This window comes from Phalangium opilio, unplaced genomic scaffold (genome assembly GCF_054372755.1).
Source record: "Phalangium opilio isolate 3A_F unplaced genomic scaffold, DU_Popi_V2 ptg000086l_1, whole genome shotgun sequence".
In the NCBI taxonomy this organism is placed as follows: Eukaryota; Metazoa; Arthropoda; class Arachnida; order Opiliones; family Phalangiidae; genus Phalangium; species Phalangium opilio.
Window position 1 is genome coordinate 110109 of NW_028324191.1, and position 14503 is coordinate 124611.

Here is a 14503-nt window from a genome sequence, read left to right on the forward strand (position 1 = left end):
CGGAAATGGCTCCTCTACTTGAGTTCTCACACCACCATCTTCTGGTCTTTGTCCATCCCACACGGACACCAGTCTGTACTTACTGGCTTCTAATCACCACCATCTTTTGATCTTCGTCCATCCCACATGGACACCAGTCGGAACATACTGGCTTCTAATCACCACCATCTTCTGGTCTTCGTCCATTCCACTTGGACACCAGTCTGTACATACTGTCTTCTAATCACCACCATCTTCTGGTCTTTGTCCATCCCACTTGGACACCAGTCTGTACATTCTGGCTTCTAAACACCACCGTCTACTGGTCTTACGTCTATTCCACATAGACACCAATCTGTCTCATTGGCTTCTACTCCATTATCATCGTTTGATTTTAGGATATACGCGGCGATCAGCTAGGGTTACGAGAAACGTCTAGCCTCCCTAAGGTGGGATCGCCACCAAAGGTTTTCGCAATTGCGCTTTTTCCTTACTATTATAATGGAAACGAATCGTATATATACCCCAAATTTGAAAAAAGCGGGTGAGAGGGGTACCCTTCACTTTAAACGTCAATATTAGCAAAGTTTGAGATGATAATAGGTATAACTTTATTTTAAACGATTTAACTATTATTAATGTTAATTATTGAAGATTAAAATAATTAAAAATAATTATATTTATTTAAATATTAAGATAATCTTGTTTCTCAACTCAAAATTAATACGGAAAGAGTTAAAAAGCAGTCTATGTTTTTGTCTGTGTGTGTCCGTCCATTGTTACACTAGTGCGTCGCGTTAGCAGTTAGCCTTGTGTTGATGTGTGAAAAATCATACAGAACCTTAATATTCCCTTTTTCCATAATATAAAGTGAATATGTGGAAGTATTTTTCGTGATTATGATGCATTAAGTACTTTTGTAGCTTTAAAGCTCTGTTTCATTTTGATATTCCAAAGATTTTTTTTAATATTGTTATTTGAAATGGCTGTTTACATATTGCTTAAGCTATACTACATCTGTATATAGAATAATCCTTGGTTTAGTGATTTCATGAAGAAAACTAAGACCAAGACTCCGGCGGGTGTCTTAAGTATCATCCATAATAGGCTTAGTGAAACAAGGAGTAAATAATTGAGGCCGGAGGTGAAGTAAACTCTGGGCTTTGATTTTCGTGTCTGAAATGAAGAGGCATCAACGGATCAGAGTGAGCCGAAAGTTAAATACACTATTAAATAATCAGGTTAAGATTTTATAATAGAAGAAAAGATCATGGTGGCAATTAGAATAGTAAAAGGGCCAATGGTAAACGGGTAGTAGCTACAGACTTTTTATTCTCTTTATAGTGCGCATTGACTATTAGTGCGTCTAGCTACAATTTAGATTTGGTGTTATTTAACGTTAACATTCATGTTGGCAAACTAAGAATATTGTTGAGGTGAGACGAGACGATAGTGTTTACACTGCAAACCAGTTGTGAATGTAGCTATCAGAATATACGGTAAACAGCTGAAGCGAAGACTTCATTTCCTGATCTTTTCCCCATTGACTGATATCTATGTGTCCAAGATTTATCCTTATTGGATGTAAAATGTCGTCTGCTTTACTGTATTATTCGCTATGCTTGGAATACTGCTTCAATATTTCGTAAATTTTTACTTCAAAAAAGAGAAATAAATCCATATCTAGGTAAATAAGTTTGTAGTAGTAGACCTCTTGACTCGGAGAGGTAATATTTTGGTTTTCCCAACTTGTTTTAACTTCTGCAATTGTTTATCAATAAAGAGAAATGATTGCATATCTAGGTAAATAGTTATGTCGGTGATCCTCAAATATAATTGCACTTCCCCTTTTTACCTTAACCCTTTTATATTACACTAACCCCTTTTTTGTTCGAATCAAGGGCGTTTACGTTGAGACAAAAAAAAATCGAAGACAAAAATCGAATTAAAGCTAGCATTATCTATTATCCCCTTCTGATGTTACACATTAATAGTTGTTGCTTTTATCGTCATTTTGACGATACGGTAAGCGGTATTGCGAGATCCCTATGGCGAAAATATCACAGATATACGCTTTCGGTGCTTGGTGGAAAGTATTTTGCTATAGAGTCCACTAACGTAATAACTATGACTTTTTGAAATTGGGTTTTATCGAAAAGATTGTAACAATAATTGAGTTTGGCGATCTGATCATAAATAACTGATACGGAGAAAAGCGTATGCATGTTAAATTCTAATAAAAAATATTAGTGACAATATTCCAGATGAAAGTCTACTTCTAAAAATGATTTGGATATTTTTTACAAAGCTTAAATAACAAAATATTTCGCTAAAAGTTAGACTTCAAAGCAAGTGGATTTAATAATATAAAATATTTTTAATTTAACCGAACGTAGAGTACGACCCTTTTTTCTACATAATTGTTTTTCGGAAAATTTTGTCGATTGATTACATTTGTCGGTTAAAATCTTCCTTAGATTATTCAATCTTAAAAAATATCATCTAAAATTGTTGTATTGTTTAAACGAATAAACTTCTGAATAGTTTCCGATTATTTGTAGCCAATCGTATTTTTCGAAAAAATCGACCAAAAAACCCCGAGCCCTACAATGAGGTATACGTAGCCTTGAGACTATGAGGATTGGGAATCCAAGAAAGGAAGATTCTGAATCCTCCTAGTCTATGAACCGTATAAAGCGAGGGTCTCACATGCGTAAAAGTTCGACAGAAACGTAAACTGAAACGTAAACGTACAAAAAACTTCGACGTAAACGTACTAGAAAAGAGAGTTGAAATTGTCTCAACTTTTTCCGTCGTAAAACATTTTACGCTAAGCTCCAGCCAATCAGATATGCGATCGGTGATGTCACTCACAATAAAAAAAAATGGCGGAGAGTAAAAAGAGTAGAGCGGATAAGCGTGCTGAATTGGAACAATTTGTTGAAAGAGTAAGAACTTATCCATGTCTGTATGATAAGAAAGAAAAAAACTATAAAGATACCGTGTTCAAACAAACGATATGGCAAGCCATTGGGGCAGCACATGGTTTATCAGGTTCGTAATATGTTTTAACTTTTAAGCCTCGGTTTAATGATATGGGCACTATGGAACTATATCCACGATCCAACGGGTAACCACATATAAAACCCCTGTTTGTTTTAAAGCAAAGGATGCAGAAAAATGGTGGAAAACACAACGCGATCGGTATCGAAGAGATAAGAGGCGAATTAAGGAAACGTCGGTTAGTGGTAGTGGTAGTAAGGAGGTTCTGAAATCGAACTGGGAGCTTTTTGATATCATGGACAATATTCTGAGTGGTATTGATGTTCAAGCAGAGAGGTATTTAAACTTTAAATCATATATTATGAAGGGTGTGAAATTTGTAATGCAATTATTGAATTATTTATAATGAAGTACAATAACAAATGACACCAGTATAAATCTTTGTGACACTGTTGATGACACTCAACTTAATCAAGATGATATAGACGATGTCCTTCACATCCCCCGGCCTGCTACACCAATAAATGAAAACCAGGAAGACGATAGCCGAAGCTCTTGTCAGGAGGAAATAAATAGTTATAATATTGTCCATATTCAATGAAATGCCACATGGCTCACTGAAAATATCTTATTTTAGACAAAGCAGGCCAGGTACAAGTTGCAGTAGGTCGAGTATTGACTCAAATAAACGTAGCAACACCCAAAGTCAGCTGCCACCAAAGAAAAAAGCTAAAACCATGGATATCGATGTTGCATTCAGTGATGCTCTGAAAACATTTTCAGACACATCAAGCACTATTGCCAGTGCTATTGTTACAAATAATGAATCCGAGCCAGCAGATAAAATCAAACTGTTTTGTGATTTATTGCAAAACAGGCTGAGGAATTTTAGTGGTAAAGACCAATTCGCAGTAATGAAACAAATCGAGTTGTTAATGTTAGAAAAAGAAGAAAAATATTTTTCATAAATCAAACCAAAATAAAGAAATTTAATGTTCATACAAGACTTTTATGTGTATGTTATTTACTTATTCATAGCATACTATGGCGGTAAACCACGGTAAACCATATCATTCTGCCATGGAACCTCCCCTTCTTCATTTAAGTATTTAGCTAGCTTGTCCCTTAATACTTTGGCATCCTGGCTATACATGTTTGAACCTAATCGATCATTCAGATTCGGGATATTTGTTTCGTCGCGCCACTGACCCGGAACAAGGTTGTGGTTTGCATCCTCCCTATCTGCATAACCAACTGGACAATATGTGTTGGGTACCTCGGTTAGTAAATAGTTATGAAGAACTAAAGCTGCTGATACTATGGAAGGTACTGCAGATTCACCATAGTTTAGGGGCCGTTTGAATATTCTAAATCGTGCAGAAAGAATGCCAAACGCATTTTCCACCACCCTGCGGGCTCTACTTAATCGGTAGTTGTAAATACGTTCATTATGATTAAAATTCGATTTTCGTGGGTAGGGCCGCATTAAATTAGTCTTCAATGGGAAAGCTTCGTCTCCAATGAAAAAATATGGGTATATGATATTTGATTTTGGTAAAAGTGCAGGTGGTGGAAGATTAATTGCATTTGTTAGCAAACGTTTCCCAAATATACACTTTCTAAAAATACCGCCATCGCTCTCTGAACCATAATGGCCAAAATCAACAAATAGGAATTTGTATGCTGAGTCCGAAACGGCAAGAAGTACTTTACTGAATGTGCCTTTATAATTGTAGTTTAAAGTTCCTGTATTTTTGGGGCACTCCATATATACATGCTTTCCATCGATACTACCTACACAATGAGGAAGTTGCCATCGCTTTTCAAACGCATCGGCTATTATCTGCCACTCCTCGGGAGTTTTGGGCATTACCATGTACTCATCTTTAAGGTTTTCCCAAATAACCTACGACAATTGAAGTTGAAAAACTATTCAGTATAACATATGCAGAAATCATATTGTGTACCTGACATGTTGATTTTACAATATGAGAAATTGTAGAACGCCCAACTCTGAATGCGTAGCTTAAGCTCCGATACGTTTCTCCGCTTGCTAAAAATCTGCAAATTTATTACAAATTAAATTAATTGATTCTATACAAAAAAATCATTACCTTAAAGTAATCGCCAATCTATCTCTGGGAGAAATTGGCTCTCGCCAACGAGTAGTTTTCTTTTCAATTAATCTTCCAACTCTTTGCAGGATATTTTCAAATGTTACAGGGGTCATTCTCATAAATCTATATATAATATTCCAATAATTAGCAAGAAATGTATAAATAAATAAATCTGTGGCTATTCTTACTGGAAGTAGTATTCCTGATCATGATTCCGAAGCTGTGGAATCAAAGTATTACCGAATCCATATTGGTGTCTAAATTGAAATATCTTTCTGATCCATATCTTTTTCTTTTTCCTTTCTTTTAATTTTTTGTATGTCGCGATTAATACCAAAAGCTGGGCCGAATAGGAATAATACAAAGCCGCTAAACCTTTGTTAAGCGCCATTTTTCATGTTTGTTCGTTATTTACCGAAACAGACTCAAATAGATGGCACTGTATTCGAAATGTCGAATCCGACAAAGAATTTTTACGCTTCCTAGTGTGCGCCAAACCCAGAAACGTAAACGAAAACGGAGTAGAAAAGTAAAATACGTTTCAGTTTCTGTACCGCGTTTCTGTCGAACTTTTACGCATGTGAGACCCTCGCTTAATCATATACGAATGTTAAAATTAACTTCACCTAATTGATCTGCAGTTCCATACTGAGTGAAGAAGAGGAAAAAATAATGTACTTGAAAAGATGGAAAGAAAAATTAGAAAAATTAAACGTGCAGCAAGCAAAAATCACCCTCCAGGATCAAAGAAATACTAAATATAAATCAGATATTGAAAAAGCCATTAAGAAGTTGGATAGCGACATAATTAACCACAAGGTAAATATGATTTGCAAAACATTCAGAAGTTTTGCAAATAAATGTTTTCCAGGAAAATGCGAAAAAGAAAACTATGAAAACAGAATCCCAAGTAGAGAATTAAGAATAAATTTATTTGCTTATCAAAGTCAGATAATTTTTAATTTGTTATTATGTCATGATATTGTAAAGTAATGAATGTTGTAAACCGTTTAAAAATGTATCAATAATAATTACCTTTATCAAAGTCAGTATTGCTTTTTCGCATTAAATTCTCGGATAATGTAACTACAAAGTAACTATGCTATCGTGGTGTTCCATTAGGTGTTCTCATAGGTGAGAGATTCGGAGGAGGTAATTACAAAGTAACTGTGTTTCCGTGGTGTTCGTGGTGTTCCCTTAAGCGAGAGACTCGGATAAGGTAACTACTAAGTAACTATGTTACCATGGTGTTCCCTTAGGTGAGAGACTCGGATAAGGTTAGTTTTGAGACTCGGATAAGGTAACTACTAAGTAACTATGTTACCATGGTGTTCCCTTAGGTGAGAGACTCGGATAAGGTTAGTTTTGAGACTCGGATAAGGTAACTACTAAGTAACTATGTTACCATGGTGTTCCCTTAGGTGAGAGACTCGGATAAGGTTAGTTTTGAGACTCGGATAAGGTAACTATGTTAACGTGGTGTTCCCTTAGTTTTGGGACTCGGACAAAGTATCTATGTTACCGTGGTGTTCCCTAAGGCGAGACACTAACATCAAAGGAGAGTTAAAGTTTGGAGGCAAACTTATCAGCAGCACTAGAGAGGAATTGGGTCCATTTTAAAACAAGGTCACCTTCGGATAGTTCAAAATCTCTATGCCGGTTGTCATAATGAACTTTCTGTCGCCTTTGCGCTTTTTCTTAAACTATTACATGCCTCTTCTAGAGAGTGAATCACTCTGGGCATAACCTTGAGGCCATAAGCCTTTCCAGTTTCACTTGTGACGTCAATATTGAACGTCTTCGAATCTACTTATGAGCACGCGGTGCAGATTTCTCGTCCAAATATAAGTTCGGCGGGGCTAAACCCGGTCGAGTCATTGACGGCGGTTCTTATTGTCATGGCGTATTGTTGCAGCCCCTGATCTCATTCCTGATGATTATCAGTAACGTAAGACACCACCATGGTGCCAATAATCTGATTGAGCCTCTCAGTAAAACTTCCTTGAGGGTGATACAACGAGGTTGAGGTTAGAAGCTTTCATTCTTCTTAGTCAACGTGCGAACAACTCTAAAAAAGGCGCAAGAATCGCTATTTTGGTAATTGAATGTTTTTCATTTTATCGAATGTTCTGTTACATTTATATAGCTTCCAATTACAACTCGGATGTTTGCAACATGAACTCATTCGATCCTTCATTACACGACAACAAACGCGGGTTCGATCTGTTATATAAAGTGCCTTTAGGATCGACTTATAGAAAGAAAGATGGAACTCTAGTCAAATATGTTACAATTTCAAGACAAAAGAACAATGGAAATATGTTTTTAAATATTCGTTCATTCCGATTTTCAACCGAGATTAAAAGATGGTTACTAACGCAAGACGGTGTCGTACTAGCCGATACACACATCGCGAAATTTAATGATGCGAAAGATAATATCCGACTTTCAAATTCGTTTAGAGGTCAAGATCATTTGCTTTAATCACCCGCTCAGTTAATTTACCCTTTGTCGGAACACAATACCGATAGAGCGTGGATAACTATTTTAAACACGGGGGTAGAACACAATATCGTAATAACCCGTCCAAAAAAAGAATTCGTGTAATATTACTGGGATAATGCTAACTCCCGAAGAATGGAATGTTCCAAAATATCTAATTCCGACAATACAATTTATATTTTCACCTTCTAAATTGAGAGAGGATTTTGAAGCGCAACAAACATTAGCTTATCTTCTTACGAGGGAAATAAATAAAATAGCGGAGACTTCGTGTGTTGGTTGCCAAAACTCGTACGAAAACATACTGGGGCACCTCTGCATGACCTTAGATTGGATTGATAGTTTCCTCGTTCTTCGATCAAGCCGTTCAAAATTTACGGATGTATGAGGTATCAACTTTTATCAAACCGTTTTAAGCCGCGTCCCCGAGAACTCTCAAGAAACTACCGATGCAGTTAATAGTTTGTTAAATTTAGAAGACTTTAAAACCGATCTTCCGAATCAAAAAAATAAACACGATACAATTACTTCCCGTTTCTTCACCAGTTATGAAACTGAAATTAAATATTAAATTTCATTTTATATTTTTAACTAGGTTGTGTACTTTGGTTTTGGGAATTTCCATCTGTTTAATAGCTTTTTTAAATTTAAGTTTGCTATTTTCAGAAAAGAAATAATCTGTTTTGTCTGTGTATACCATTATAAATGTCTTTTTTAACCGCGATTTCTCTTCTGGAGAAATGTTGGTGTGTCTGTTTTATATCAATAAACATATTTAACATAATATATATATGACAACTCTTTTTTATTTATGCTGATCATAAGATGATACGACTCTCATCATAATGGACGCGTTTTATATTCATTGCATATCAACCGCGTCTTTGGATTTTTTCAATGACAATTCTAGTAGTAAGTTTAAGATTTTATTCCCAAAACAAATACATTTACACGGGAACTATGAATGTCGGTTGAAAGAGTTGATAATGCCTTTGCAACATGAAAATGTCCCGGATGACTGTACCCATTTTCACTTAGTTTCATCTGAAAAAGTTACTGAAAATTCCTCAACACACGTCATGGACTGGGAAAAATTTGTGAAAGGTAAACCGTCCGCGGGGGGTTATGAATTATACAGACTTTAAGAAGAATGGCTTCACAATCTCGGCTACAGTAATTCCGATGGACGATTCAATTTTAGACTTTTTGAAAGTAAAAGATTTACGACAGATTCGAATTATAAAGAGATTAAAACTATAATGAAAAGGTACGCTGAAATTAAAGTTTCAAATGGGGTTTTGGTTAAATTTAGTCCTGAATTGGCTACATTATTACGGTTTAAGTGTTAAGAGGATAATGAGGGTTGGGTCGTGTTTCGGGGGATAGTTAGGTCTGATGAATTACCACATGTTGAGGACATGGAACCGGGGGTAATTATAAACTCCGAAACGTCATTAATTTGCGAAGCGCAGAAAATTTCCCACATAGACGAATCTATTGAACTCAATATCACATCCGGCTACTATGTTAGTATAGAAGAGATTTATAACTCCATGATCCAGGTAATTCCCCGTGAATTTAGAAATAAAGTAACAATATCTAAATCGTATGATGGGAAAACACGGATAGCTACTAGCGAACCCGTCTCTATAAACGTTGCCTACGGGATGATAATTAAGGCCAGTTCTCCGTAGGGTTTTCAGACTGTATTTCTGACATTTTATTTCGCCTTTAATATCCGCTAGGCGCGCTCTTAGCTATCCCTTCGGTGACGCGACGCTACGATTTGAATTTTTTTCCCGCCGAGCCGACGCGCTACAGGCAGACTGACTTGAAGCAACACGCCCGAAGCTGAAGGGGTGGATTTCTTTCCTATCCTCTCCTCACCCATTTTGACTGCTTTCCCCAACATATCTGTGTTAACTATAAAGAGACGAATAGAATGTAAAAACTCTCTGGTTAAACCATTTAAAAAAAAGGGGGGGTCTTTCAAAAAGAAATTTCCGTTGGCGTTCGTTTCCTAGAAAGCTATTCGGCTTTTTTTCTCGCGCTGTGTACGATTGTCGATTCACTAGCAAAATTATCATATTAAAATTTCGTGTTGTTTAAGTCAGAATACATCTACATGTCTGCAATATAGTTCTGCAAGATAAAATCTAAGAACAATAATAAAATTCTTAAAACCTCAATGAACCAAAGCAAATTTAAATATATGAATAACCCCTATTAAAGAAGGATAGCAAAGAGCGCCAGCACGCGAGGAAATATGTCAAAGAACGATTCTTCCCGATAGGTTAAAGTCCCCCACCTTCAGCCAAGCTTGAACTGGCCTTAATTCTCATCCCGTAGGCAACGCTATAAAATTCCCCGAATCACACCCTAATTTGGCGTAAATTTTAGGTTTCAGTTCGGATCAGATTAACGTGAAACTCGAAGGTCTAATTCAATCAAACCAGGTACACGATGTACGATCCGGTATTCAAAATTTCCTAATTTACTCATCTCTAGTCGAAGAAAGCTTATACGCCTCGACAATGGCTCCTATTTTACGAACCGTCCCCGTCCCGCGAAATCTCGAAAGGGAGGAGGTTTTAGTGAAAAGTTACGATTTCCCCGATTATTATCCCTTAAAATGTAATTCTTTCGAAGCTATAGAAATCAATATTAGAACTAGTTACGGTGACTTTCTAAAATTCTTAAAAGGCAAAACCATTCTCAAACTCCACCTTCCTCTTGAATATAAAAAGGCTTGTCTTTCCATAAACTTATTTAATTCATGAATTACTCATAGTGTGTTCGGTACATAAAAACTGTAATGGATTCTAGCGACAATCCTTATATAATATACTTTTCACGATACCATAATAATAATAACAACCAGACTGGAGGGGATTTGCCCTATTTTAGTTCCGTACCGTATTATCAACACGGTGGTTCGTTCGGTTCGGTTTTTCGATCACTATTTTCATTTTTAAAACCCATATACAAACCTATTGGTCGAGTTTTAAAAAATGAGGCGCTACGTGCTACTTCGAATGTGTTAGGAGATTTGGCTGAGGGCGCTAACTTCAAAGAAGCCGCTGTTAAACGATTGAAAGAATCAGGGATGAATGTTATAAATAATCTTCAATCCGGGAAGGGCGTAATTAGAAGAAGAAAAAAACGTCGTAGCACCACATCTAATCCTAAGAGAAAAAGAACCAGACGTCTTCCGGACTTCTTTGATTAGAAAACAAAAATGGCTTATAATACTACTTTACTAATGAGCTCGCTCGATTTTTTTTCGGAACCGGCTATAAGTACTTGTTTAGACGCGAGTGAATGCGTTTTAATAAAACTATTGAGTAATTCATTTACCGCCAGAATTCTTCGTTCATGGTTCAGCCGATCACTATCTAAAATTAGACGATTCTTTATTATCAGTAAGCTTTGAGGTAGTTAAAGCCGACGGCGATAACCTTCCTAACGATGCTAAAGTGGTTACTGTTAACAATTGTCTATCCGCTTTATTTTCTAATTTAGATGTAGCCTTGATTGATGTCAGTTTGAGTAGCGGTCTACGGACATATAAAGGGTATATAATAGATCATCTCAATTTCAATAGAGAAAGCTAACGAACTCAAATGTCGACTAGATTATATACGCATGAAAATGAAGGTTTAGGTATTGACAACCTTTTTAACTCTACCACCTCAAACGGTTTAAAAAGGAGAATGCAAACTGTATCTCAGTCGAAAATTGTAACTGTGTTTGGTCCAATTTACCATGAACTTTTCAATATGAATAAAGCCCTATTAAATGGGGTTTCGCTTCGATTAAAATTTACTCGAAACCCCGATGAGTTTGTTTTAATGACACCATCGACCAATAACGATCAATATAAAATTGAAATTGTGGATAGTAGGCTATATGTTAAAAAACGGAAATTAAACCCCGATTTGGTTCTCGGACACATGTCAACGTTAGAACATAGACCGGCTGTCTATAACCTAAACCGCAGTGAGGTCAAATTTTTCTCTCTACCTCAGGGGACTATCGAAACGTACAGAGGCATGGTGTATAATGGTACCCTACCCAACAGATTAATTGTCGCAATGTGTAAGTCCACTAATTTTTATGGTAATATATACACATCGCCTTACACATTCGAATATTTCGGTCTCACTCACTTAGAGTGTATAATGGATACTCGTCGGTATCCTTCCCCCGCATTTACCCCGAACTTCAGTGAGAAAAGATATCATAGAGAATATCTCAGCTTAATCACGGGATCTAATAATTATAACATTAATTCCGGATCGAATATAACATATGACGAATACGTTAGTGGAAATTAATTTTTCGTCATCCCTCTAAACGCCGATGAACTAGGGGGTTTAGAACATTTGAAGCCGATTAAGACAGGATCTTTACAGTTACTTTTAAAATTTAAAACGGCTTTAACTGACAATATAACAGTCATATTATTCTCCGAATTCGAATCAACATTGAAAATATCCAGGGACAGAGGTATTACGTATAATAAGACAAACCCTTAAAACCGAGGAAAGAAAATGGATACCCTGCAGTTAGAATCTATTCTTTCCAAAATTTGCGGTAGCTAATTTTACGGGGTTTTCCTTTACAATTTCATCGCTAAAAAAAGGAAAGGTGATTACTATATGGTTTTTAACAATCAAACGAGTGATCAGCCGGGACAACATTGGATTAGCTTGGGTGTCAAAGCTAATAAAAAAAGGGGAAAACGATTTTTTTCGATAGTTTTGGGTTAGGACCCGAATCGTACAATTTGAAAATACATCATCTAGAGCGTCGGTTTCAAATACAAAATAAACAAATTCAAGACTTTAGATCTTCAACATGTGGACTATACTCAATTGATTTCAATCATAAAATGCACAAAGGGTGGAGTCTGAAACGGATTATTAAATCCTATACAACATATCCTGTTTTAAACGATATTCTAGTTTGTTATTACGTTTATAAAATACTAAAAAGTTTTAAATGTTTTAAAAAAAATACTGTAAAGCGTCGTTGATTACTGGATTTTGTTATAAGAACCATCTACTCTATGGCTTCGAATTCATTCGGGAAAAATGCATTACATCGTTACATATGCACGTTTTGAGGGAAGAAATGAATTCTAGTTCATGGTAATCTATTGTCTTCAAATGCCATGCATGTTTACCATATACCTTGAACATGGAATGGGTGAGAAAGGAAAAATTGTCCGAATAACGAAACAAAGATTTCCATTTGATGAGAAGATGATTCGGACGAGGGATTTTGAGTACGGAGGCCAGGAAGAAATAATTGGAAAAATTATTTACCCCGCAAGTACCATCATTCTCGAAAATATCGGAGATGGAGAAATTTCCAGTCGTTTGGGTCATGGACTTAATGCAACCGTAGTTGAAGCCCTCAAAATGCCCAGCCCGCCACAACTACTGGAGGAAAAGGCGTAATTGCACGCGGATAATTTCTTACTTTGGGTGATGCGACAAATGAATGATATTAAAACCACGGACAGCTTTTACCACGAACATTTATCTTTAGTTTTAAAGTAAAAACAAATTTGTAATTCATATTCCAAAATAAACAAATTTGATGAAAATATTTTTGTCTTGATTAATTTAAAACACTACAAGTTTTGCGGATAATTAATATTAAGTGGTTCAGAAAGATGTTTTACGATTTGAAGTTATATTTACTCCTATAAAAACAAATTAGGTCTCCTCCTCCTCTAATACTTTAAAAAATAATCCACATTTTAGTTTTTATAGATCGGGAAATAGAACGTGTCCAGATTTTTTTTCCACTAACACCCCGATCTTTACGTCATAAAAAAACGGGGGGGACGCTTTTTATTAGATTCTCGTATGAATTTAAATTCGTTATTTTCCAGTTGAGCCGAAACCGTCCATCCCTCTGGCAGTCATTTCAAGAGACTTGAGGGGAGAAAATAAGGTTATACTCCAATATAAAGCTGTTTTCAAAACGCGTAGTTTTACCTCACATACTAACAAAACAGGAGACACAATAACTTCACAAATGAGTTGAGCTATACGATCTCCCATCTCGACGATAAACATCTCGTTTGAATGATTAAATAAGATAACCCCAACGTTACCAGTATTATCTCGATCTATAACTCCACCTCCAATGGAAATTGAGTTTTTCAACGCTAAACCCGAGCGTTCGGCTGAAAAATTTAATTAACTTTAAAAATACACACCTTTTTAGGACAATGGTTCGGGAATTAAACCATACCAATGTGGGCGTAGCAATTTGAAGGAGCACGTATTTGAAGATCTGTTTCTATCAACATAGTTGATTGAGCAGGAATTTCATGATTTCGAGGAGAATACAAATCGAGTCCGGCTGAATTTTCAGCCCCTCTAGATGGAATAATCGCTTCTTGAGAGAGCTTAACAACTTCCAACGTATTCATTTCAACGTTTGTAGCGTAAATACAAATTTTCCAACCATAGCTATGTTTTGTATTCCCAGAGGGGTTTTTTCTTTTTAAATCACATCCCCTCCTCCTCTAATACTTTATAAAATAATCCACATTCTAGTTTTTATAGATCGGGAAATAGAACGTGTCCAGATTTTTTTTACCACTAACACGCCCCCCCGATCTTTACGTCATAAAAAAACGGGGGACGCTTTTTATTAGCCATAGAAAATACATAGTACGGGTTCTATTGGGTTCCCTATGGGAAATAACATGGAAGTTCCCAAGGTTCCTAGAGGTTCCCTATGGGAAATAACATGGAGGTTCCAGAGGTTCCCTATGGGAAATAACATGGAGGTACCGTGGAAAACTCCATAAATTTAACATGGTGGTTCTGGATTTAGGACACCCTTATTCTCACTACTAACCTTAACCATAACTAATC

General features: G+C 36.2%; 2 protein-coding genes across 3 annotated transcripts; one reads left to right on the forward strand and one right to left on the reverse strand.

Moving 5' to 3' along the window:
* Positions 1-2694: 2694 nt before the first annotated feature.
* LOC149650504 (uncharacterized) lies at positions 2695-3583 on the forward strand. The gene is made up of 3 exons (XM_089849130.1): positions 2695-3033; positions 3144-3318; positions 3394-3583. Exons 1-3 carry the CDS (start codon positions 2865-2867, stop codon positions 3581-3583), a joined length of 534 nt encoding a protein of 177 aa, XP_089705256.1. The 5' UTR covers positions 2695-2864.
* Positions 3584-13474: 9891 nt separating this feature from the next.
* LOC149650505 (deoxyuridine 5'-triphosphate nucleotidohydrolase-like) lies at positions 13475-14019 on the reverse strand. 2 transcript variants are annotated; one of them, XM_089849145.1, is made up of 3 exons: positions 13872-14019; positions 13622-13803; positions 13476-13549 (listed from the first exon to the last, which is right to left on the reverse strand). In XM_089849145.1, the coding sequence occupies exons 1-3, from the start codon at positions 13927-13929 to the stop codon at positions 13496-13498; spliced, it is 294 nt and encodes a 97-aa protein (XP_089705271.1). In that variant the 5' UTR covers positions 13930-14019; the 3' UTR covers positions 13476-13495. The 2 variants fall into 2 exon arrangements, with proteins under 2 accessions (XP_089705270.1, XP_089705271.1); XM_089849144.1 differs by having other exon boundaries at positions 13475-13803.
* Positions 14020-14503: the final 484 nt, after the last annotated feature.